Below are 25,182 nucleotides of genomic sequence, written 5' to 3'. Positions count from 1 at the left end.
TAAAAATGTTGTAGTATTTGCTGCTGTCTTCGAAAAAAGTAAGGAAGATGTCTGAATGAAACTCCCCGATGTCTTACTCTCCTCACCTCCTGTATAGGAACTGTTGAATCACGGCCTGAACTACTGATTGATCAGCTGAGGCAAGCACTGAGTCAGCTGCAGGAGCACAGGTGAAGGCAATCCACCTGTGTGACTGGAAGGGGTGGAGCTTGGCTCCACCTCTCCTAGACCCCATTTAAGGGCTGACTGCCACTAAGGAAGGATCTTTTTCTCGAGATTGTTCCCTTGGGAGTTTTTCTGTAAGCCTAGGATATGGGTGAGCATTTTTGTTTATTTTCAATTATCCTTTTCTATTGTGATAATTTTTCTAGCTGTATGGTCTGTAAAATGCTAACTTAACTATATCTCTCTGTGTATTTGTTGATTGTACACCTAACTAATCATCTGGGTTTTGACAGCTAGCAGAAAGTTCATGAAGTTCAAATTGCACAGAATTAGCAAAACTTGTTTATGAAACAGCTTTAGAGGTTTTGAAATTTCAAAAATAATGTCACTTTTACGTTCACATATGTATAATAACATAAACAGTCTCTTCAGTAATGATCCAAACTGAAATGTATTGGAAGTGCCAGATTTAGACAATTACACTTGACACAAAAATATTTGTATTTACTATGCCAGCTATTCACAAAACTGTTTGTGTATGGACTTCTGCATGAACCAACTTAGGGTAAGATCTGTCTTGTTAAAGATGATCACATTGTTAAAAGGGTATTTGTCATTCTATTTGAGGAACAGTTCGAACAGATCTCCTAAGATACGTTTAAGCGAAGAGCTACCAAAAGATGTCAGAGTTATGTACTAGACAATAAAGCAAAAGTGTGATTTAAGTATGTACAGCACTACACTGAAATTCTCCTCACCATCTAACAGACAACCTGAGAACTATTGTACGTGTTGTCAGGGCTGAGTATTATGGAGGTATACTTGCACAGAAGAAAGAGAAGGCTTATTAGGAACTAACAATTTCATAATATCTTTAAGGTTATATACAACAGTTCTCCTAAAGGCTGCACCATCTGCTTCCACACATTCACTGTGTAAACCCCTTTAAGCCAGGTCTTTCATGCACTAAATTGCTCCCTTCAATTTGAAGCTCAGCAGTTTAGTTCTCCTTGTTTTTTTAAAAAAATATATATATTTGTATTAATAGATTATATATATATATTATATTTTTTAGCAATTTTCTTTCTACAATTTATTGCTCAGATCAAAAACAGAATGAAATGAAGCTCAGGCTGCTGAGTTTTCTGGAACTGTCTTGCCAAGCAGAAATTTTCCCCGTTCTCATGCACAAGGTTTTTATTTGTCTTCATTTTTTTTTTTTAAGCAATTAATGTGTACTGGCTATTGGTAGTCAGTCCAGAAGGAACTCTCTTAATTCTTTCTCCACCATCCTAGTCAGAGTTAATTGAAAGACCAGAGTCATCAGCTTTGTCATTATGTAGGTTTTCCCATAAAAACAAAACCAGAACCATTTCAACAAAAACCTTGGCTTCTTCAGCCAGACCTTTCATCATCATTATTAAAACAGTTTTGAGCACTTATGAGAAGCTAACAAATGACAGCTCATAATCCACATCTGTAACACCAGAGGCCAGGTACTGTAAAGACAAGACAGGTGCAAATTTTGGTATTCCCATAGTGCTTATTATCTATCCCTTTTTAGAAACAGAAGGATTTCTCTTAACACCATCACCAATACCCCACATTAATCTTTCCTCAAGCAAAATCTTACCCTGAAGCTACTACACAGTGTTATTACTCTGTCAAGAATTTTTTCTTCTAAATTTAAAAAGCTGCTTCCACCGGTCTATGGTGTTAGGCTGTGTTGTCAGTCATCTACAGAAGCTGCTCCTCTATTTCATTCTTTTTCTTGCAATTTCGCTGTTCCTAAGGGCCTGTTCAGTTCTGGAACATACGTTTTAAAAAAAAAAAACCCTACACTAAGTAACTCTTCTATATTCTGTCCTTAAATTTTTTCTTTCATTCCTGTTTTTTCATCTTTCCTTACCAGAATTGTGTTAACAAAACTTAGCAGAGTACACGTCACTAAAGTTTTGTTGTTTTGTCTGTTCTGCTGGGATGAGATAATGGATAGGACTGTGACATACCTATTAGAATGCATAGGGAGATGACATGAATGAAGCTAAAATAGGAAAGTTGCAAGTTATGGTGCTGCCTGAAACCTAGTATCAAATGGACATTTGCTTACCTTTTTCTTTTTTTTACTTGCAAGCATGTCAGGAAAAGTGTCTCAGTATTTGAAAGCACAAAAAAACCTAGGACTGTGCCAGTTACACAGAAGATTACTTTGAGAATGGGATAGAGTCCCTTTGCTTTGGGATTTGTAGAGTTTCATTCTGGTGTGACTGATTCTGACACAGGTCTCCTGCTATTAGTAAGTTCAGTACAATAATCTCCAATGCCTTGCAATTTCAAAAGGATCCAAAAGGGCGCAAAAAGAATGATGACATCTTTGTAATGGTTTGCTGATAAAGAATGATTGAACTGTTTAAGATTGATCAGAAAGAAAAGGGCTAACAGTATGAAAAATGTGGGTGGGAACAACTGTTCTCTGCTTCTTCCACTGTAACAACTAGAAGCCATCACATGAAGCTGTTGGTAGAATGGCTCAACAAACAAAAGGAAGTGGTTCTTCATGTAAGCATATGATAGACCTGTAAGACTTTTTATCAAAGGATGTTGTGAAGGCAAGAATCTTGCCTGGGCTCAAGGGGAAAATGGACAATTATTGGCAAGGAAGATTGGTTACAGATTACTAAATAGATAAAGCACACAACCCTGAAGCATGTCCCATCTATCTCTGTATTTGTGGGTAATCTTTCGTATCCTATATATAAAAAAAGTTAAAGGCAATTTCTCTTCAGCTTAGATCAAACGCAAAATGAAATCCCCAAGGGAAAACTTAGTCCAAAAACTCCTCTCACTTGCAACACATCATTCTTTGCCACAGACAAAACCTGAATCACAGGATTTACATACTTTAGGAGTCTGTTGATATATTTGAGCTTAGGATTCACACACATAGTGGAAACTCTGAACACAGAGTTTATGCTTAAGAGCCTTTCTGAATGTATAAAGGATTTTCACAGTCCTCTTTCTTCTCATGTAGCCATCCAAAGCACTACCTAACACTTATACTCTCCTGCTGTTTCATACAACCTTTGCTCTGTCTCAAAAAACAAACAAACAAAAAAAGTAAAATCATATTGTTTCTTTTCCAAAGACTTTTGATTACTTCTTGAGCTAATGTCTTTCCTTCACCTTTGTTTAGGAGATCAACAATATACTTTGTGATGTTTCTGGATGGGTTTTCAGTTATTGCAGCCAAAATTGGGCCTCTTTTGGTCTTTGGTCCTGATGTAACACATACACATCTGACATCTCTGAAATGGATGAATGGGAAAGCCAGGTAAGAGCTTTCCTTTCTCTCTTATCAGTATACATTTTTTTTTTTACAACTATTTACATATTATCAGCATTTTCTCATTAAACATTCTTAATTTCAAAAGATTCCACAAACAAAACTAACATACTCTACCCTAAAAAAAAAAAAAAGCCAATTCAGATGAAATAAAGTAACAATTATTAGATGGCCTTAAGCAGATTACCTGAGGAATATTAGTCCTTGTTCCTGAAGTCAACATCAAGTTAACAGTTCCTTACAGTTACCAGCAAGAGTATTACTGACATGTCTCTCTATCAAAAGAACATAATCTCTTCTGGATTGAAACCCAGGTAGCCATACAGGTACTGCACCAAAATCACAAAACACCTTCCAAGTCACTTTTAAACCAGGTCAGTCTTTTAAGACTCCTTTAAGATCTTGCTATTCATATTCACTTGCAGAGAAGAGGGCTAAGTCTGTTCTCAGCAAAGATTTTTAGCATGATCTTCCATGACAAATAACATGCTGCAATATGCCAAAAAAGAAGGGGAATATAGTCACCCCCAGCTTCAACATAACTGGAGCTGCTTTGTTTTGAGTGCCCTGAATAATTAATAACTACTTTGGCAATCAGTCATGCATTCCTTAATGGCACCTTAGGCATCAAGTATCCCATTTACCCTCTCCCCCAAGTAAAAATGGGCTTTATTACATCAAGTTTTCTATGCCAAACTTGTAACTGACATAATTTCAATGAGTCATTAGAAAGACTGAAGCCCAAACACATATTGTAGGAGTTTGTGAGGTTTCCCCTCAAGTGTGTGTGGCTACTATATTAATTAGACCTGTAAATGGGGGCAAGTGAAAAGGAGGGGAAAAGAAATGACATATAGATTGTTTTTTGCAATATATTTCTAGGTGGTTTTGGATTATATAACGCTGCCAAATACATGACTTTTAATAAACACGTAGCTGAACAGTCAAAATGCAGAACAACCACTAAACAACCCTTAGTGAATAATGCAGCTCACCAGCAAGCACTGACTAAGTGACAGGGTACAGCATGAAAAGAGTGCCTAAGAATAACAATTGTGCTGAAAGTAGCAGAATTTTGAAATAACACAAGTTAAATTTTCTTAGCAAAAGTAAGCTTTTTCAACACTTCCTTGCACTTTACAGTGTTCCAATTAACTTACAACAAAAGAACATAGTTAAACCAAAATTAGAGAACGTTCTTCTAAGATGTACCCATGATACACAATTTAAAATGGAAGAAAATCAAATAATTAAAATGCAGTTATCTAGATTCTCAAGCAAAGCTGTGTGATTGTCTCAGGAAACGTTCTGCTTGTATACAGCATACCCACGGTTTTTAAGCAGTGACTCATAACCCTGTGTTAAATGTTTCTATAAAGCTATGTTGCACTGAATGCCATTGGAACTGCTATTAGTACTTTTGAGTGGCTAAATCCTAGAAGTAAGGTAATCAGATCAATAGCCATTTTCCCTCTACTTATTAGTCATAGGAAAAGTTAGTTTGAAATATAATATACAAAGTTAAAAAATATGTATACAATAAATTACAGGAGGCTTAAACAAAGCTATTTCTCTTGCTCTTTAAAAGACCTGAAAATGTGTCCAGTGCCTCTCTCTGTGTGTGGCCTCCAAATACAGAAACAAGCTTGCACTGTTTTATTTCAGTTTTGCTTCATTTCTCCCCAAACAATCTCTCATTGCTAGTCTACCAGGCATCTCCCCCTCCCCCTTTTCTTAAAAAACGGGGGGAAAAAAAAAAATAAAAAAAAATTAACTGTTTAGGACCAATTCATAAAAGTGAATTACTAAGCAAATCGGTGATGTTTTTTGCAAGAATCATTTAAAAATTACATTCATTTCTGATTTCTGTAGCTGACATCTTTCACATGAATGGGGAATGCCATAAATTTTAATTTATCTTGAAATGTAGGATGATCTAGCATTATGTATATATGCATGAACAAATAAAGAGAGAGAGAGAGCCTTCAGTTTTCTACTGCTTGAAAAGCAGAAGCAGGTCTAATCCTACAACTTATCAATAAGGATTGCATTTACACTCTATACAGTTAATTATAGTTAATTATGCAATCTGAAATATGAAACTGTATTTTCCATAGCTTATAAAAATTGATTTTTTTTTTGAAGAAAAATCTCTCCATTAGAAATTTGGAAAGTAATTCTCACAAGCCTTTGAATAGTTGTTATACCATGCGTTTTGAAGCTAGCTGTGCATTCCTGTGACATGATACGGATTGCTCTTTCCACTTACATATGTGACATATAAAATATCTTGTTTTGTGTAACAGTTTGTATGAATACTTCTTAGGCATATAAACTTCATTAATGGAGGAAAAGAAGGACTAAAATAAGGCATAATACAATGTCAGGAGTCTTTGTATTTGCCTACTTAATAAATGTTCATGGTTAGTGATGTAAATATTCTGAAAATTAACAATTCCTTTTACAACTATTAATAATTTAAAATTTTTCCCCATCAAGTATAAAGGAATAAACCCAGTCCAGCATCACATGAATATATACATACATATATATATATGGATATTCTGGTAGTTTTAGGTGCACTTGTTTAAACCATTCCAGAAAACTTTGATCAAACATTAAGTAAGATAAACATGTAGCATGTAGGATGTAGTACTAGAGCAACTGCAACGAAATCTGGCATCAGCTCACACAATGTCCATTTAGGGATTTTCTTTCACTATTTTCTAAAAGTAAACATATTCATTACCTTCTGCCCTTTGGTATAAAAAGTTTAAACCTGGCCGTATTCCGAGATGGTTTGGAGACTGAATGACATGTTATTTGATTTCAAAATTCATTCATCTAAGAGTCAAACAGACTTGCCCTTAGTAATTTTAGAAATATTACTTAGGCCTAAATATTTACAAATACTGAGAGGTATACAACAGGAAACAGCACATGTGTATATACAGTACTGCACTTAAATGACTTCACTACCAGTGTACTAAACATATAAGATAGGAGATGAGGTATTATCAAAAGATGTACAGAATTATTCTTCGATTCTCCTCAATAAATGAAGTTTTGTGAATGAGGGCAACAGACAAAAATGGAGAAAGAAGTTAAGTAAGCCAAATGCATCAAATGTGCATGTCAGTGGGCTTACAACGTGGATTCTTTTGATCAGTTTTTTTTATTGAGCTTGCAGATGTTTTACACTAACCAAATACCACAAACCACAAGATGACTGAGGAGATTCACAAAGTGAATTATAAAGATTGCAACAAAAATATTCCTTACTCTCTTTAAATATGGAATATCTATTCTAAAACAAGTCAAATCCTGTTCTACTCCTGAATTTCAGAACATTATCTCATCCCTAAAAACTTATAAATGTTGTTTTGCTAGCACAGATCTTTCACTTGTTTAAAAAAAATAATAGAAATCTGTTGATGGTGAAAGCAGCCATACTTCAGACAATTAGTGTTTAGTACCCGTGAGTTGCAAGTGTTAGACAACATTAAGAGAAGTCTAAAGTACATTTTCCAGGAAAAGTGCAGTGAAAACTGAGTATCACACATCATCTCCATGCTCTGTCATTATAATAAAACAATTCAGAACAGTAAGAATTTTTTCTAACTAGGTATAATCATCCGGCTCTGTATGGAAGTAGGTGACTAAGAAAAACATAAATTTCTTCCGTCTCACTTGTAACTACTCAATGCTCTTTACATGTCACACAGCTGATTCTTAAGCTGAATTTGTTCATCTCAAAGCAAGAAAAAGTGGCTTTTTCGCAGCACCATAATAGGAATAAAAACATTTTATTTGAGTTTTCATATAAACAACTGAGCCATAAACTACCCGGTCCAAAGCCATCCAAGATCAACCGCAAAAACACTCAGTTAAAGAGCAAAATGTACACTTCTAGAAGATGAATTATTCATTATTATTATTACTAATAAATAAACAGTAATTAACCCTAAACTATGTAAAAATTCTTTTGAGCTACCACTTCAAAGATGTTATTTTTCTGAAATGTTCCTGAAACATGTTACTTACTGGCACAAGAAGTGTATAATGGATGCAGAATCCGGGTTGAGAAGGAAAATATTCATCAGACACAAATCTTATTCTGATCTGGTTTCCTTTGGAGATTTGTCTACTTGGCACACTACTGGAACCACACCAGCGCCCTAAAACAGTGCCATCACTAGGTTCTTCAACTTCTACAAAGTCATACCTGAGCAGAAAAGAAAATTACATGTTTACTTACTGATAAGTTTCTACAAACATGCAATTTTAATCCATAAACTGATTTTTTTATTATTTACATTTTATTTTTAAATGCAAAAAGTATACTACCAAAGTTAGCTCTTTTAAAAAAAGTCTCCAACTTGCTACTGGCTTAGATACATAATAAAATCATGCAGTGAGGTTAAAGAAATAAGAGCAGAGTTAGCATTTTGAATAGACCATGAGTATGATTTAGCCTCTTCTTTTTATGGGGAACAATTACAATATGCACGATGGGCAGAAAGAAGTCAGACAAAAAAACTGTAATTACTTATGTGTGGCACAGTAATATCATTGGCAATATATTGCATGTTGCCAGTAAAAGCTCAGAGGCTTTTGGTAATGAAATCTTGCCCCCCTTGTAATACCAGGGATGAGTAAGCTCCGGAAGGTTAAGGTAGTTTAGGGAAACTTGGAAGCACATTTGGAGCTTATGCATATCCCACTGAGACACTTGTTAAGCAAAAACATAAACGCACCATGTGTCAGAAAGAACCTGATATGTTGGTAATACTGACAGGAGATATATGAGTTGGGAGCTTTGAAAGAACAGAACATAAAAGGTTTGATTTAGTTTCATTGGTTTTTAATGTGTGGTCTGGGTATCCGTGGGGATCTGTGAACAACTTCAAATAGGTCCATGAAAGGTAACTAAGAAACGCCCGTCAGTTGTCACCCATAAGCTTTAATACACGACACAAAGGTCCTTGCTTCCACTGGAGAATGTTTAGGGGGTTCTCAAGTCATAAAAACATTGAAAGCCACTGCTCTAGAAGGCATGTCTGGTTTTAATATTTTAACCTGTTTCATGTCAGTTCCCCAGCTGCCTACTGACAGAATAAACAGTAGGAAATTCTGTCGCTTTTCCCCTGGTATAGAGCTTGAAAACCTGTGAGCAGCAATGCTCCTGGGCTCAGAAATGTAGGAGTGCAACCCTTGGGCCCCAGTTGGCTTTGAGATGCTTAATGCTGCCCCAGCCACTGCTCTGGTACATGACCACCACACCTCTGCTCTCCTAAGCCCAGTCTGAACACAGTTCTAGGAAAGTTTCAACATTTTGGAGAGTGTTCTGCTCTTACATCTCTAGTTGTAAACTAAAGGTATTTCTCATAGAAATCTAAGTTGGTAAATATTGAATCCTTTTCAAGGGTACAAACAGTCCTACTAGCTCTGATGACAGAAAATAACCATATTTTAAAAAGGAAAACACTCTCACTCTGCCAAGAAAAATTTAATGTGAAAATTATTACCTCAAACATTTTCTACAGAAGCTTTTTCTCATTTTTTTTTCAATAAATCTAATCTATATGGGAGTCATCTATAATGACTCCCAGTTCCCTAGTTAGACAGCAGGTAATAAATTCTAGTGTTGCATGTTTGTACAAGACTGACTTGCACATTTATTATCTCCATTTATAGGACCAGTATTTTTTCCACTTAATTAGAAATGAATGCAACGAATATGCTCATTAACTGCGTTCAAAATGCATTACTACCATGCCCCATAGTTTTAAATCTTTGTTGAACTTATGATACTAATTACTTCATCACCATATTTTTTCCAGTGAAACGCTAATTCCTTTAACTGATTCAAAACTGCTTTAACTTTATGATCAGGTTTACAACTTATTACTAAGACAATGTGTACATTAATTGCAGTAAGACTTCAAAGCTCACCTTTTTTACTAAAACGATTTTGAGTACTGAATTTTATCATATGAGGGCTGCTCTGAAAGTAATGCTCTCATTTTATTCTACTCATTCACAACATCAGAGGCAGGTGTTTGTGGTACAGCAGTAGAGGCTGAACATTCCCTCCAATATTCCATTACATGTTGGTGCCGTGTGATAGATGGCAGCAGAGGGGCAGTCTGAGAGAATGGTGTCTGACATGGAAGTGTGTATGAAGCTAAGTTGTGGCACTAAATTGCTCCATGTGGATAAAATGGCACCCACTGACACTTGCTGTGGATGTGAAAACAGTGAGGTGGTGTGTTTCAACAATGATGGGATTACAAAATTTCCAATTTCCATCTTTTTATGTCTCCAGTTAAGTAATTATCTACCTATTTTTCTGATTTGTAAAGAGTTAATGATTTAATCATTGTTTTAACAACTTCAGATGTTTGTATGGGGTCAAATATAGTACAGGCATTAGTGCTTCTACCATAACTTACACAGCACTTTCTATCACCTCTTTGTTCTCATTGTACCCCTGAAGTAAAAGTGAAACAAGTTTCACATCAACCAAAGAACCCCCTTATGTAGTTCCTGGGCATGTTGACTGAAGATAGAACTTGTTGCAAAACACAACAAAGCAAACTGGTTCAGACACTTCAGCATTTACAAGACTGCACTGCACAATGCTGAGGCTTCTTGTCACAGGGCTAAAAACTGGCAGGGACAATATCACAGCCACCTAATTTCCCAGCAAGGGAAGCTTTTCCTTGAAAAGCAAGAAAACTTAGATAAATAACCAAGAATTGAGAAAAAAAAAGTTAAAATGCTCATTTAAACACATAATCCTCTTCGTGCAGTGTACAAGCCAGAAAACACAATCCACTGTGGCACAATGACTAAAGAAATGCTCATACATATCCACATTCAGTACCTTATTCAAATATTACCAAAAGTTCTGACTAATATGTAGTCTATCTCTTATCCAGGGAAGAAAGCTGCGTTTGCCTTGAGTCAACAATTCCCATTGTGCCTTCCCAGATATAACTTACAAAATATGTATTCCTCTTCCCTATGGCTAGGTGCCCAGGACTCTGAATTGAATTAACAACCTGGACAAAGGCAATTTATTTGAAAAGGACAAAGAGGTAATGTAAGGGACTCTGAACTTCAATACTTTTCAAACCAGGAAATGTATTCTCTAAGGGAATGTGTTTTCCTCTCTTTTCTCATTTTTTTCTGTGCTTTACACCATTTGATAAATATTTTCTGACAGGGTGTTTACCTTGGCTTACAATTTTGTGACCTTCATGTGGCTTCTCTCTGCCTTCAGAATCCCACAAATATATCAGTAAACGTAAGGAGCAGAAATCCGCATGGTAAAACATTTTGTCATATTGGTGACACTGAATACTTCCATCTGATATAGATGTATGCTAGACAAAAAGCTAGCACACTCTCCATGAGAAAAGTGAAATGCACTCTTCCCTCCCTCCTTTGATGAGCACTGACTTCATTTTTTTTTTCCATTAAGTGACATGAAGTTGACAGCAACCCCTGACATTTTTTCCCGGGGGGATACTACAGTATTTCTATTCCATTTTGTTGAAAAGCATTAGGAATCTCAAGGTTTCCCCTATGCTGGGACAGCACACAAGAATACCTACCTCAGACTTGGACCTAAAGCATCGAAGGTCCTCTGTCGGTTCAATAGACAAAATGTTATTGAATAGAATGTTGATGGTTTATATTTGGGCAGCTTCATTTTGGAAACAATAGAAGTTACTAAGAACTGTCGTCCTGAAAGTATCCTTGTGGTCTTTTTCTAAACAAAATTTCAAAAGGAAAATTTTCTCTCCATCTTCAGTCAATATTTAAAATCATTTTCATTTTTTACTTCTGAAATATTTGAAGTTCCTATGGAATAAAAGCTTCGTTTCCATCATTCAAGTTAAACTGTGTTGTTCTACACACAGAAGTGTCAAGGCATTGGCAATACCTCACGTACTCTTCACCTCTTAGATCACTTAAATCACAGCTGTAAGTAATGATGTTGTTCTTTGTGAAATAAACACTATATTTAGAGAGGAAAGAGAGGCCAAGCATTTAGCTTGAAGACGTTTTCTTTCAGAGCTTGTGTGCCTCACTTGTAACAAATTTTGGAAGCCTTCCTCTATCAACAGAAATCTCCAGCAACACTTCAGTGGGAAAATTCACATTTATCTGGGTGGAAAAGGGAATACTGGAGTGCAACGGAAGCACTCAAATCCATGGCATTTGATGGCAGAACCAATCTGTTCAAGGAGCTTTGTTACTTTGTTACTGGTCAAGGCATTGTCTAGCCGCCAGCAAAAATCACAGGATGAGACATGGAGAATGCAAAGTTCACAATGAAGAATGGAGAGAAAATGGAAGGACACCAAGAAGGAAAAAAACATAGAATGACAGTGACACACTGAGTCAGAGAAATAAAAATGGACTTCAGGCAAACTACAAGCCTACTACTGCAGCAGTACAGTTGTAGGAAGAAGAGCACACACTGTGCCATTGATTCAGTAGGAGGAGAACTTCTTTTCTGTCACCTGTACTGCCGCTACCATGAAGACTAAAGGAAACGTTCTTTATAGACTGGTGCACAGAGGAAGAAGATATCATGTGAAATTAAAATCAAAATGCTAAAAGAAATTAAATAGTAGGTAATAATGAAATTGCAGGTACATGCACACTATTTTCCAAGTTGTGTAAGATGAAATCTTAGTTTTGGTAAATTTTCTCCTCTAGCGTTGCCAAGTAGTACAACTGTTACACAAGTTTGCAAGCTTCAGAATGGCTATTTAATTCCTTCACCTTTGAAATGCATTCATTTATTTTATAGTATTTTGTATTTATTGCCAGTAAACTATATCCACCTGAACCTCAGACTGGGAAAGATTGGCCCATCAGCTAAGCCCACCACTAACAAGTAGGTAAAAGGTTCCTGAAATCACAGACCTTGAACACTGCACATCCGTACAACTTTACTGTTAGTAACTCAACCTGCCACCAGAGGTAAGGAAAAAAAAACCCTTAAATGAGACAGAAAGCAAAGTTTCCTGGAAGAAAGGAAGGGACAAGGGACCTTGGCTGAAGTCTTGACCCTGTGGGCAGCACCAACAGATACTCAACAGAGGGAATGTTTTTAAACTAAAAGAGTTTTCAATTAAAAGAGATTTCAATTAGATGTTAGAAATTCTTCACTCAGACTGTGGTGAGGAAATGAACAGGTTGTCCAGAGAAGCCATGGAGATGGAGATGCCTGGAGATGTTCAAGGCCAGATTGGATGGGCCCTGGCCAACATGATCTAGTGGGAGGTGTCCCTGCCCACTTCAAGGACCTTCCAGTCCAAGCCATAATATGATATATTCTATGATTCTATAAATATTCAGTTATGATTCTATAAATATTCAGTAAAACTAAATTCATTCCATATGAACAGAAACTTTTGACTGGGCGCTACTTTGAATGACAGTAAAGATGAGGTATTAGAAGAAACCTGTTTTTCAAAGACTACCAGAAAGAAAATTTAAAATATTTTATATATTCCCTCTTGATAGTGCCTTTACAAAAGGAAGTCTGGGGAAAAAAAAAAAAAAAAAAAAGTCTGCAAAAAAATGGAGTCAATTGACTCCAGTTGCTGAGGTGTGCGGCACTGGCACTTTCTCCGAGCCTCTTTGGGAAAACTTATCAGAGCCATCAAAGAGGATAGCAGATGAGCCAACAGTTAAGAAATGAGTCATGTTCCACTTAGCTGCTTACAATTTCTGTTATGCTTGATGTTTTAATGTAAAAAGAGACAGCGTTGAACAGGAACAATTTGATGCAAAATGAATTTCCATAGCTGTGACTGTATCTGCTGATCCTACACATACTGTTTTAACAGTCACTGTTAAGAAATAGCATACCCAGAAATAACCGATATAAATAAAGTGATGAGGTCAGTTTTTTCGTACTCAGAAAATGATGTTTAATTATACACAAACATCACGTCCAGCAATAAACTTCACTTTTAGCCGATACAGCAAATGAGTATATTATATAAAACAAGTATCTTTCCACGTCTACATTTTTCATGAAATAAAAATACTCAAAGTATAAACAGAGAACATTTCTAACTTCCATTCCCCAAATATGGATTGTAGTTTCTGTGCCAACCTACATCGAATACATCTATTTTAGAATATGCGGTGCTGTACATTAGGAGCTGCCTTATGAAAACACATATTCATTCACAAATGTTATATGGTTGCCATGGTTCTCTCTATTTCATCTTTCCTCATACTGGTTAATAATACCCTGAGACTTCTAACAGAACTGTGCAATTCCTTCTGTATTTTTATCTTGCTATTTAGGATACATTTAAAAATAATAATAATAATAATCCTTAGACTGTAGTTTCCTTCCCCTCCACTCACTGTAAACTGCTTTGATAATGACTATAAAACACTGAAAATGAAAGAAAAACGAGACAGTTTAAAGCCCAAAATGCTACTCTTCAAGTAGCCAAACACTTTTTATGGAAAGGAAAAGATGCAATATGGTTGTCTGATTTGGAGAAAATACCTGTTGTGTAACTGCTCTCCTGTCTAGCAGAAAACATTTCCACTTTCTATGGACCTACTGAAAACCTGAGGGATCAGCTGAGACACCTACATTTCATGTAGTAGCTTAGCTTTTGTCTCTTGGAAACAAAGCAGTATATTAAAGAAAAAAGATAATTCCTCCTTTTGGAGTGACTTTTGGAGTGAATGGTGACTGGCATTTATGTGCACTGGTGAACACTCAAGTATCTCCAGCTTAAGCATGTGAATACCACAGACCATGAACATAACTTCTGACTCATGGGGAGGAAGGGGCATTAATTTTTCCACAAGAATGAAGAATGCAAAATTGCAAACTAGATGCACTGGCAGATCTTCTTCAGGTTCTAAGCCAAAATAATTCTATATATTCAGACAGCTACCTGGTAGTTATTTAAGCATACGTTAAACTTGTCATACAGATAAAATGTATAAATAAGTGCTTTCAGCAATACAGCAACCACAGAACACAGATCTAGATAGCCTGTGCCACAAACCTAATTTACATGAGTATAATTTCTAATGAGAGTTTTTTCTCTATCACTTGAATAACAATCTTAGGACACAGAAAGATATACTATGATCATGCAGATAAAAAAGTGGAGGCATGAAGGGAAAAAGATTCCTTTTTTAAGATCAACTGTTAGCTTTCTGAAGTATTTCTGATGCCACTTGCACTCACACTGCTCACCATAGTCAGTGCACCTCCTTCAGCTTCTCTGAATCCATAAGTATGTTTTTATCACTGTTTTTTAGCAGCATTTTAAATATTTAGTCTAGTATCCCAAATGATAATTTTTCCTGTATGCACAATCCCTTACATCCTGGAAAGTGGCTATAGATTGAGTCAATGATGTGAAAACTACCGGCTAAGCAACCTCTTAGTGATATCCGCAAGTAAATTTTAGAACACAGCAACAACATTCCTAAGGGATATTTTAAGCACATGAAGACTCTCACAGAGCAGTGCAGGCAGCATCCCTCCCCTGATACACAGCATCATCAAGTACCTGGTCAACCCTTTCCTCTTCAATTTTCCTCTTTCTTCCCTCCTCACTGGAGAGTGAGGCTCTACCTAGGCTTATTTAAATGAAAACACTTCTTTCTTTTGTTTAGTGATACAACTACATATGGTTTCTTGCCTGCTACAGTAGCACGTAGGATTTACCAATCCAGCACAGCCCATTTATCACCAAATCCAATATCCTGCCTCAGGACAGGCTAATAACTGCTACTTGAACAGAAAGTGAAAAGTCCCTGTAATGTAACTGAGGAGTTGCAAAACACTGCATGAGGCAGAAAATGTGTTCCCAACCCTAGCAGGAGATCAGTTTACACCTAAAGCATGCAAGGAGTTTCCTCTCACTTCAGTTTACCTAGTCATAAATTAATGGACATAAAATTATGCATACCTATTTTTAATCCAGACATAGCATACCAATCAGAGGCCAGTACGAAACAGAACTTCCTAATAATTACCACTAGCTTGTTTTATTATCAGAAAGAGAAAAATATCTATTTATTTTACATTACAAACACCTTGGGATACTCACACATGACCATCTATCTTTTTTCAGGATAAGTAATCCTGCTTTTCACAATATCTCCTCCAAATGCATCTTCCCAAATACCCTGATAATCCAAAAATCAGACTATATGATTGAAAGCATTGTCCAGACACTTCTTGAACTCTGGCTGCCTGGGAACATGGCCACTGCCTGTAGGCAGCCATGAGGTCTCCCGTCAGCCTCCATTGCTTAGGGCTGAACAAAACAAGGGACTCAGCTGCTCCTCATGCATCTCACTCTCAAGACCCTTCACCATCTTTGTGGCTCTAAGCAGGGGGAAGCTGCTTATAAACCTAACAGCAAGCCTCCTGGCTTAACTGTACTTAGACTTTCAGTAACCAGAAAAAGCATCAGGGAGGGAGTGCATGTTGTGTGTAACTGAACACTTAGAGGCTATACACAGAAACTTCAGGTTACACTGTTGGGTCTGCCTTCAGTGCTGGCATTTCTTTGGACATCAGGTACTTGAGAGGTGCATGCTGAGAAGTGCAAGTGGCTGCATGATGAGCCTACATGTCTCAGCTCAGGTGGCCATGGCTCACAGCGTGCATTGGTTCCCCCCCCCCCCCCCCCCATTCATTTACTCTTACATTTTAATAAGCACTGGGGAAGGAGCAGAGAACTCCATTAGCAGTAGTTTTTCCCAGAGCATCCCAAAGACAAGTAAGACCTTGCAATGCTACACTCATTTGCAGAGGAAATTACTTTATTCCACTGGAAACAGAGCCAGCTATGGTAACATGAAACAATTTTAGAAGCAATAAACTAGGATTAGGATTGTTTACAGAACTATTTTGATACTGTGGACACAGTTTACTTTATTCAAACAGCTTGCTTGAGATTGAAAGGACCAAAAAGGAATATTAAGGAGCCTAAAATGCTTTCTAAATCAATGAGTGATAGTCTCTGGTGTGAAGAAAGAGCAAGGGATTATGTCAGATACCCACTCAGTAGCAATCACTCTCCTAGCACTCATCAGAGCTGTGAAAATTGATTTTAAATTACTCACAAAATAGGATCTATTATAGCATCCACTGGTAATAGCAGATATTAAAATTGAATGCCGGATCCGACTTTAAAGGAGGAAAAAAGTTGGTAGGCAAGAATGCTACAATAGTCCCTAAGTTTGTGCAGCATGTGCTCCTCATTATGCTGTGCAGGCTGTGCTGTCCTCCATTCAGACCATGGAAGAACCTTGTTCTATTTTCCTTTCTTATGTTGAACTTCGATTTGCTTACAGAGTACAATTTTGCAGCTATAAACCATTTATACAGAATGGAGTTTAGTCTTTTTAGAGGCTTAAGAAACATGTTACAGAGTAGTCTCGGCAACAACTGTACTACTTGAGTTTTATCTTCTTTTACTGCAGTATCTACTTTGTCACGTTTACAAACTTATTATCATATAAATGGTATTAAACAACTTTAAATATGCAGTGGAGAACCTAAATGAATGCTTATATTTAGAAGCCAAATTCAGATTACAAAATTGGGTAATATTTTTGTCTTTTGCCATGAGGTTATTCATGATCCTCTCCTTTTCATGAATCCATCTACTTTGAGCATACATTGGCAATTGTACCGCAGAGTTTCATCACAGCAGGAGCTTAGAAGAGGTTTAAGTCAGCCTTCCCTAGTGGGGAGCTTCTACTGCCAGCACCAACTATCAGCAGTTAAAGAGCAGGATAGAACCAGCTCAAGGATGAGTTACTGTAAAAATCATCATTTGGGAATCATAGAGATGAATTTTCTGGAATCATGGAATATTCAAAAGAAACATCTTCCTAAAGTAAATAAATAAATAAAAGGAACCACATAGTTGTCCAATTCCGAACAGAGAGAAATTTTCCTTGTATTCAATTTCAGAAGTGAGCCTAAGCCAGGCTGATGGAAACAGATACAGTTACTTCTTCTGATGGAGAAAGATACTCTGTTTTTCTTCAAAACATTGAATCATAGAATCATAGAATGGTTTGTGTTGGAATGGCCCTTTAAGATCACCTAGTTTCAACCCCAATGCTATAGGCAGGGACACCTCCCTCTAGACCAGGCTGCTCACAGCCCCATCCAGCCTGGCCTTGAATGCCTTCAGGGAGGGGGCATCCATGACCTCAATGGGCAACCTGTTCCAGTGTCTCGCCACCCTCACAGTAAAGAATTTCTTCCTAACATGTAGTCTAAATCGACCCCCTTCCAGTTTAAAGCCATTTTCCCTCATCCTGTTGCTACCTGTCCTCATAAAAAATCCCTCCCCAGCTTTTCTGCAGTGTTAGTGTTAGAAGGAAACTCATATGAAACAAAAAACCTTTGCACTACTGATTTTTTTCTTTATATGTAAAAGAAAGGTTTAGATAATAAAAAGACTCTGGTGCCAAATTAATTTAACTTCTTACAAACTTTGATCCCCACACTCCACTGTCATCCTCCCTTTGAATCTATTCAGCCCTTAAACTTCTCTTGAAATGCTACCACTACTCAGCTGTCTGTAACACATGGACTGAGCAAATAGAAATCAAGAAAAAAGAATAAAAACGAGTGAAAAAATACTCTGCCTTCACTCAGGCCTTGTGGCATGTGCCACATATTGCTCCTAAAATGCCATCTCCCTGCTATCAGCAGGACATCAGTGTTGCTACCAAGGATGTCAGCTTAAATCACCTGTTTCATAATAATTTCTTCTTATCAGTATTTCACTTAATCTAAGGCTCTTGAATACTAGAACCCATTCTGGCTATTTAAATTATATGACCCCCCCTTTCTGACTTTGAAAAAAAGTGATTAACAAGGAGTTTCTATGTCAGAAAAAAAAAGAAAAAAAGAAAAGGTAAAATGAAATTGGAAATGAAGGACTCATAAGCTTTTTTCTTGTTCCAGTTGTTAATGGAATAATTTCTATCCAAACAGATCTAAATGTAGGACACAGCTATAATGGATTTTAACTTTACTTATGCTTATAAATATATATATAGCCAGTGATGAAAGAGACATTTAAGTATCATAGATATGTGAAATCATCTAAGTAGAACTGAGACCATCTATGTGCGCAGAATATACACCAGGTCATTAAAACTGAACCCATTGAAAATCTAAGGCATCAGCAGTATGAAAAGAGCTTTAGGGATTAGTCTTCACTAAAATGTTCATCTCTGTTCTCAGTCTGGTCTGGTTTTGTGTTTTTATTTTTCTCCACAATTTGAAGTCTTAGAGATTTAGGGGGACTCCTCCTTGCCTTCTGAATTTTCAAATGAAGGTGGCAACAGCAAATCCTGGAAGTTCAAAATGAGAAAAACAAACAAAAAACCTCAAAGAAACCAGCAGCCTATCTACTTAGTGACATGAGTCAACATGAACATCAACAACTTGAACTTTGTGGTAACTTCACTATCTGTAGCCTTGCACAGATAGCATCACTCTTGCAACAAAGAAGTCCATCAGAAGTGTTTAAGACTGCCAGGCAGCAAGCACAGCTCATCAAATGTCAAGAAGTTATGTTTCTTTCTGAATGTTTGTTAGTATGTTCTTAGTACATACATTAATATTGTCTCTACAATGCACTCAAGGCAAAAGCAAAACAACAGTATGAATGGGTTTTTTCCCCTGTAGGTTGCAGTACAGAAAGATCCTAGAATTGTTCTTTCCTGCACATGCTCTGTTGATGCAGTTAGGCGTTACCATGACACGACCCAAACAGAAGTGAAATATCTATCATCTTTTTACTTAAACACCATGCAGCTGCAGCTGTGCATCTGTATTTAACTCCACATGTTAGATGAAGAGTTTTGTTGTAATTAAAAGAAAGGAAGTTCCACGTGCTCCATTGGGTCTTACATTACATGGAAAGCTCGCTTTAAAAAATCATGTAACAAAATGTTTAGCCTTTATATCCTGCTTACCATAACTCACCACTGGATAGCATGCATTTGACATAATTTATGTCAAGAGACAGCTAAGCAAATATTTTCCTTCTTCATAGCCACTGACTACAGACAGTGTCTTTATGTTTCTTCTTAAAATATTTGTTTCAGCCTTGTCAGACTAAGCTGAATCTTCAAGATTTTTAATTCTTGTCAACACTTTGCTAATGATACATTCATTAGGAGCATAGGACTGTTTAAGCATTTTGGATATGGTTTCTTGGAACCTAAGAACTTTGACATTCTCTGAATGGAAGGGAACAGCTTGGGCACAGTTTGATCAAAAGATCTGAAGTGAAGGAGAGTAGCATACAGAAACATTAGGGAAAAGGGAGGTGATGAGTTTAGTGCCCGTGGCTCTGTATCTTAAAGCATTATCCTAAGTACGCCCAGAGGAAGAACATTCCTGGAATTAAGATTTAAATATTTAATTTCATGTGAGGACAGTCAAAAACAGTCACAGTTCTACTCATAGATTTTATCTCATGATACCACTGACAGTCATCTTCAGCTTTACTCATTTTCTACAGGCAAAAATTCTACATATTGCATATTAACTAGACAAGTTTTAGAGACTCGTTCAAAACTGTACAGACAAATGCTTCAGTTACATAACTGCAACAACAGATTCACATATGCAGCTGCTAAAAGCTTCACATAAAAACAAACAATGGAAAGCCTACAGAACAGACTATAGTTCATACTTCAAATCACTTGAGGACTGATGAGACTTGTAAATGCATATAGCCTTCCTAAAATGAAGATGAGTGCCAAGCACCATAGAGTATTCAACATTCATTCAGTTCCACATTCCACTTGTGTATTCTAATCTTTATAATCTTATCTATAGTAATTGCACTTTGGATTTGTAACACATTTCTGTGTTTTATTATATATAATAAAATTCAAACAGATTCTGATAATTAGAACAAACAGTTGCCACTTCTACCAAAATGAACAACTATAGCCATTCTGTGTACAGCAAGAGAGTGAGTTTTGTTATTTAATGCTGCAGTGTATGACCAACTCAAAACATCAGAATGCTTATTAATGGCAATTGTAACACACATTCTTCAAGGAAGAAAACTAAGACTGTGTCTTCATGACTGGAGGAGTTTATTGTAAAACTTTTGTCATTGTATATTCTCAAAGACAGAAAGCAACAATTTCAGACAAGAAGCAACAGTTGAGCAACAGTTATTCTGAAATAAATGCATGGATTGAGTTTTATACATAAAATGGACTTCATGTACGCTTTTGACAGGGCACAGGGGGATTCTCACAGTTTTACTCACAGAGAGGACCCAGTGCAGGTGAAGTAGAATTACTGTTAATAAATCGTTAGCTATATGTTAAACAGTGCAGAGATAAACTACAGAAATGTAAAGCTATTGCAATTGTAAAGCCAGGGCAAGAGTCACCTGGAGAAACATGGGCAAAAAAATGAGATGTTTATTCTAAAAACAAACTAAAACAAACAAAAAACACCCTCATAGTTAAAACTTTTCAAAAGAAAAAGAGCCAACAACTATTCTTTACACTGGTAAGTATCTGCACAGCAATTAGGACTACAGAAGTTATTATACTTCCAGGTGAGGTTGTGTTCTGATGGCACAAACATAGAATTTGCTGTAATGTAAATAATTTGTTAGTACATTTTCTGAGTTTAATTGCAAATAAAAATGGAGTGGAGAATAGCTGTGCAGGATAATGGGATTCAGATTCAGGAAACTATTTAAAAGGGAGGCTAAAGTGGTACCTTTAGAGTACCTGTAAGATGTTAAAATCCTTCTAAACAAGAATAGTGTCAGAACTGACTTTGGAGAAATCCAAATATGGCCAAGCCAGCCAGATGTTGGCTTCTAGTCCCAGACAGAAAAAAAAAAAAAAGAAAAAAAAAAAAAAAAAGAAAAAGATCCACGGAATAGAGCACCTCTCCTATGAGGTCAGGCTGAGAGAGCAGGGACTGTTCAGCCTGGGGAAGAGAAGTCTGTGAGGTGACCTGACTGTGGTCAGCATCCAAAGGCGAGCTACAGGAAAGAAGGGGACAGACTCCTTTGCAGGGTCTGTGGTGAGAGAGAAAGGGGAAATGGTTTCAAGCTCAAAGAGGGGAGATTTAGGTTAGATATAAGGAAAAAAAGTATTTTACAGTGAGGGTGGTGAGGCACTGGAACAGGTTGCTTAGTGATACAGTTGATGCCCTGTCTCCGGAGACTTTCAAGGCCTGTCTGGATCAGGCCCTGGGCAACCTGATGGAGCTGTGGTGTCCCTATTCATCACAGGGGTATTGGACTAAATGGCCTTCAGAGGTCCCTTCCAACTCTAAGGTTTCTATAATTCTATATTTTATGCTGTTCTTTGTCGTATAAGCTCAGTCTTGAGAAACTGTTGGTTACTCTTGCACCAACAGTACTGATTTGTGACCTTCCAGATGGCAGAAACAGGGAATAGCCATAAATACAATGCAGGCAACCAAAACCCTCAGTCTTTCTACAGAAGGTAGGAAGAAAATGAAATAATTTTATTAAGAACAACAAGAGCTAAGAAACAAGACATTACTTATAAAGAGCTATTACTCTGATAACTCAGTAACTTAACTGGCCTGTGTAGAATTGCTTTATACAGTTAAACTCTGCCGGTTTATTTCCTTAACTTGTCAATTATTTTTTACTGACATTGTTACTGAATTTAAACTACACAGGAACATCTTCTTCATAGGGTTGTATCTTCAAAGTTAAAAAGACTAATGCATCCTCAGAAGTGCACATATCAGGATTTGCATACATCCAGCTGCCTGGATATACATGCACAAATATGAACATGATAAGATTACGAGTGGGTGAAGATTATGAGTGGCTGATTACTGCTTTTTAATTTGACTAGTACTTTTGTATTCATCACCTTGTTTACTTAAAATAAATGTACTCCCATTAAAATACTATTCAAGTTATAAGATTAAAAATATTTTAACTTATCTTACTTTTTTCTTTGCAAGTGGACGAATGAGTCACCCTACCTGGATTTTCTTTCACTTCACTTCACTCTGCCATATGCAAAGAAAAGAAAAAAGCAAGCTAAGTTTTAATTTAAAAAGGGAGTGCACTCATCTGAGCAAACATATGCTTAATGTACTTCGTATTTTATTATATTTGACATGGCCTTGACAATTACTCTCTTCAGAATTATGAAGAAGGTAACTGTACATGTTATGAAGCACAACTCCCAAAATAAGAATAAGCTCAAAAGTAACCTCTAAGAAACCCAAATTTGTAAATAAAATAAAATAAAATAAAAAATATATGAGATATACAAACAAATGAAGACTAATTGATTAGAAGAACTGAAAGCAAGTATCAAACATACATAGTAAAAAAATAAAATCTAAAATAGGGGAAAAAAATAAAGCCAAAAAACCTACTTGGAAAGGAAAAACTGGTGTGAAATACCTCCCCAGGAACACATCAAAGCAGGATATAACATTCAAATTATATTTCAAGCATGAAATGCTTTCCTAGCACTGCAAAAGAAAATCAGTAGCTAACACATTAGAGATGCATTTTTATAAATATATTGACATGCAGGTGTAACATTTTTTGCAAAACCTGAGCAATACTCTTGTTCCATCCCCCACATCTTCTTTAAGATATTTTGTAAGTTAAAGCAAAAGTAACTTACTTGCAAATGTCATCTTCTGGGTCCTCAAGCCCAAATCTTTCATCGAAAGTAAGTTGTATCCATACATTTTCATCTACTGCTACTAATCTCCACACCAGTACAGTATTGCGTGGGTATGTGTGTGGAAACTTGGGGCTGTGAATACTTCCATTAGAAGTCACAGTTATTATTTTCTCATGCTGAGGATCCTGCACACCTGTAGTAAAGAGAGAAAACAGACGCATCAATACTGTATTTCTTTCCCTTTTCCTAAAGTATATAGCATGCACAGAAATGGTCCCTTTGTTCTGTTTGCTTTTTTCTTCATTTTGTCTGGAAAATCTATTCACTAAAAACAGATTAAGAGTTTGCTTTGCTGACAAAAAGTTAATCAAACCCAAGCTCTAACTGTTCGTCAGAAAACAGAACACAAGTTCAAATGGAAGACTGGAGTACAGTCAAGAGAAATGTGACTGTATAGTTCCTTCAACTCAACACATAAACGCAAGACTGGAGCCCTCACAGAATTCCAGCAGCCAAAGGGACTTAATCATGCAGGCTGCTGATGGCTCCAGTTCTTTGTTACTGGGAAGTGCAGAGAAATCATTCAAAGGTGCAAGGGCAGGCCTGCTCACACCTCACACCTACTGCACAGAAGGGCTGGTTTAAATTTGTCTCTCATTACAAGAGACTTCTACATTTACTGGGTCCAGCAATAAGGATTTTGATGGCTGCATCCATGCCCAGGGCTGTATTGGCACAGTGTTAGCCTGACACAGGAGCACATCTGGGATACGCTATTTGGAAATTAGCAAGTATATGAAATTAGATATTTACTGACAATTTCCGATAGAGGGCACTCCTCAAAATTCTTCAGCTTTGTTAGACTACAAAATACATGTAAAAATAAATGTTTTATGTGGCAGTAAATGAACTCAAAAGAAATGTGCTGACTACATTTGACTTCAAAGCACACAGAAGCACTGAAACAGTTTCTTTAGATGATGAATTCACAACTGTAAGGAGTTACCAAAAGGAAAGGACTCCTTTGGTGATCAGTTGCTGTGACTGTCAGGAATACAACTCTCTTCACAATAACTCAAACAACCTCATTGCCAAGTGCCCAGCATTCCCAGAAATTCATATTCAGCAGATTAAATCAGTCTGTATGGAAGACTTAGCTTGCAAACAGGAGGCACTGATCTAATTCGAATACTTTTCAACGTCATGACCCAAATGATGAGATCTCTAAATGACAAAATTTAATTCCATAAGCACATCAAAGGAAAAAAATCTTTATGCCATAGCACAAGACTTCTACTGTCTTTGACTTTTTCTAAAAATGTGTATATAGTCAAGTTTGACATCGCAGTCAGTAAACCATTGCAATCCTCAGTTACCTAATTAATAACCTTAGTAACTAAACACACTTTAGTACTGGGAAGTAACTCACATTATTTTCTTTTTGGCAATTAGTTTTGTCAGTTAGTTACTTCATTTTTGTTTGTTATATAAACAGCATGGTGATGAAAATACATTTGAAACTATGCAAAAAGTCTGTGCTTCAGTCTACAATGAAAACATGCACTGCAATTGTACCTTATTATAGCAACATGTAAAGGCTGACAGCTAAATGAATGTACTGCAAGAAAAGAAAGCTATACAAACACCATTGCAATTTTAAAGGAATTAATCTATACTTAACTGTAATTTAAAGTCTGACAGATTTTTGCCTTCTATTCTGATGGACCCATGCCTTATACTTGTGGTATGAAAATGGAAATTTTTCCTTTAAATGAATTGCTGCTTACATAAACCTGAAGGAGTGTGGTTTTGCCAGTATTCACACACAGTTACAGAGGATTGACAGCCTTGCAGACCCATAAGGGAGAACAGCATGCAGTAATAAGAAAAAAAGCACAAAGGATGCACAAGAGATAGATTCTTAATTTAGACGCCTCCCTGGC

The 25,182-nt window shown here is 36.6% G+C and overlaps 1 protein-coding gene across 2 annotated transcripts in view; it reads right to left on the bottom strand.

Annotated features, from left to right (window-relative positions):
• Nucleotides 1-25,182, bottom strand: part of PDGFC (platelet derived growth factor C) — a 116,827-nt gene that overhangs the window by 26,191 nt on the left and 65,454 nt on the right. For both annotated transcript variants that reach the window (NM_204721.3, XM_025149500.3), the window contains exons 2-3: nucleotides 23,237-23,432; nucleotides 7,553-7,733 (exon numbers count right to left, since the gene is read on the bottom strand). In NM_204721.3, coding sequence (NP_990052.1) covers nucleotides 7,553-7,733; nucleotides 23,237-23,432 — 377 coding nt within the window. The remainder of the gene's footprint in view (nucleotides 1-7,552; nucleotides 7,734-23,236; nucleotides 23,433-25,182) is intronic.

This window comes from Gallus gallus, chromosome 4 (genome assembly GCF_016699485.2).
Source record: "Gallus gallus isolate bGalGal1 chromosome 4, bGalGal1.mat.broiler.GRCg7b, whole genome shotgun sequence".
NCBI classification, from domain to species: domain Eukaryota; kingdom Metazoa; phylum Chordata; class Aves; order Galliformes; family Phasianidae; genus Gallus; species Gallus gallus.
Note: the sequence above shows the minus strand (reverse complement) of the source record. Positions and strands in the feature narration are given on the sequence as shown.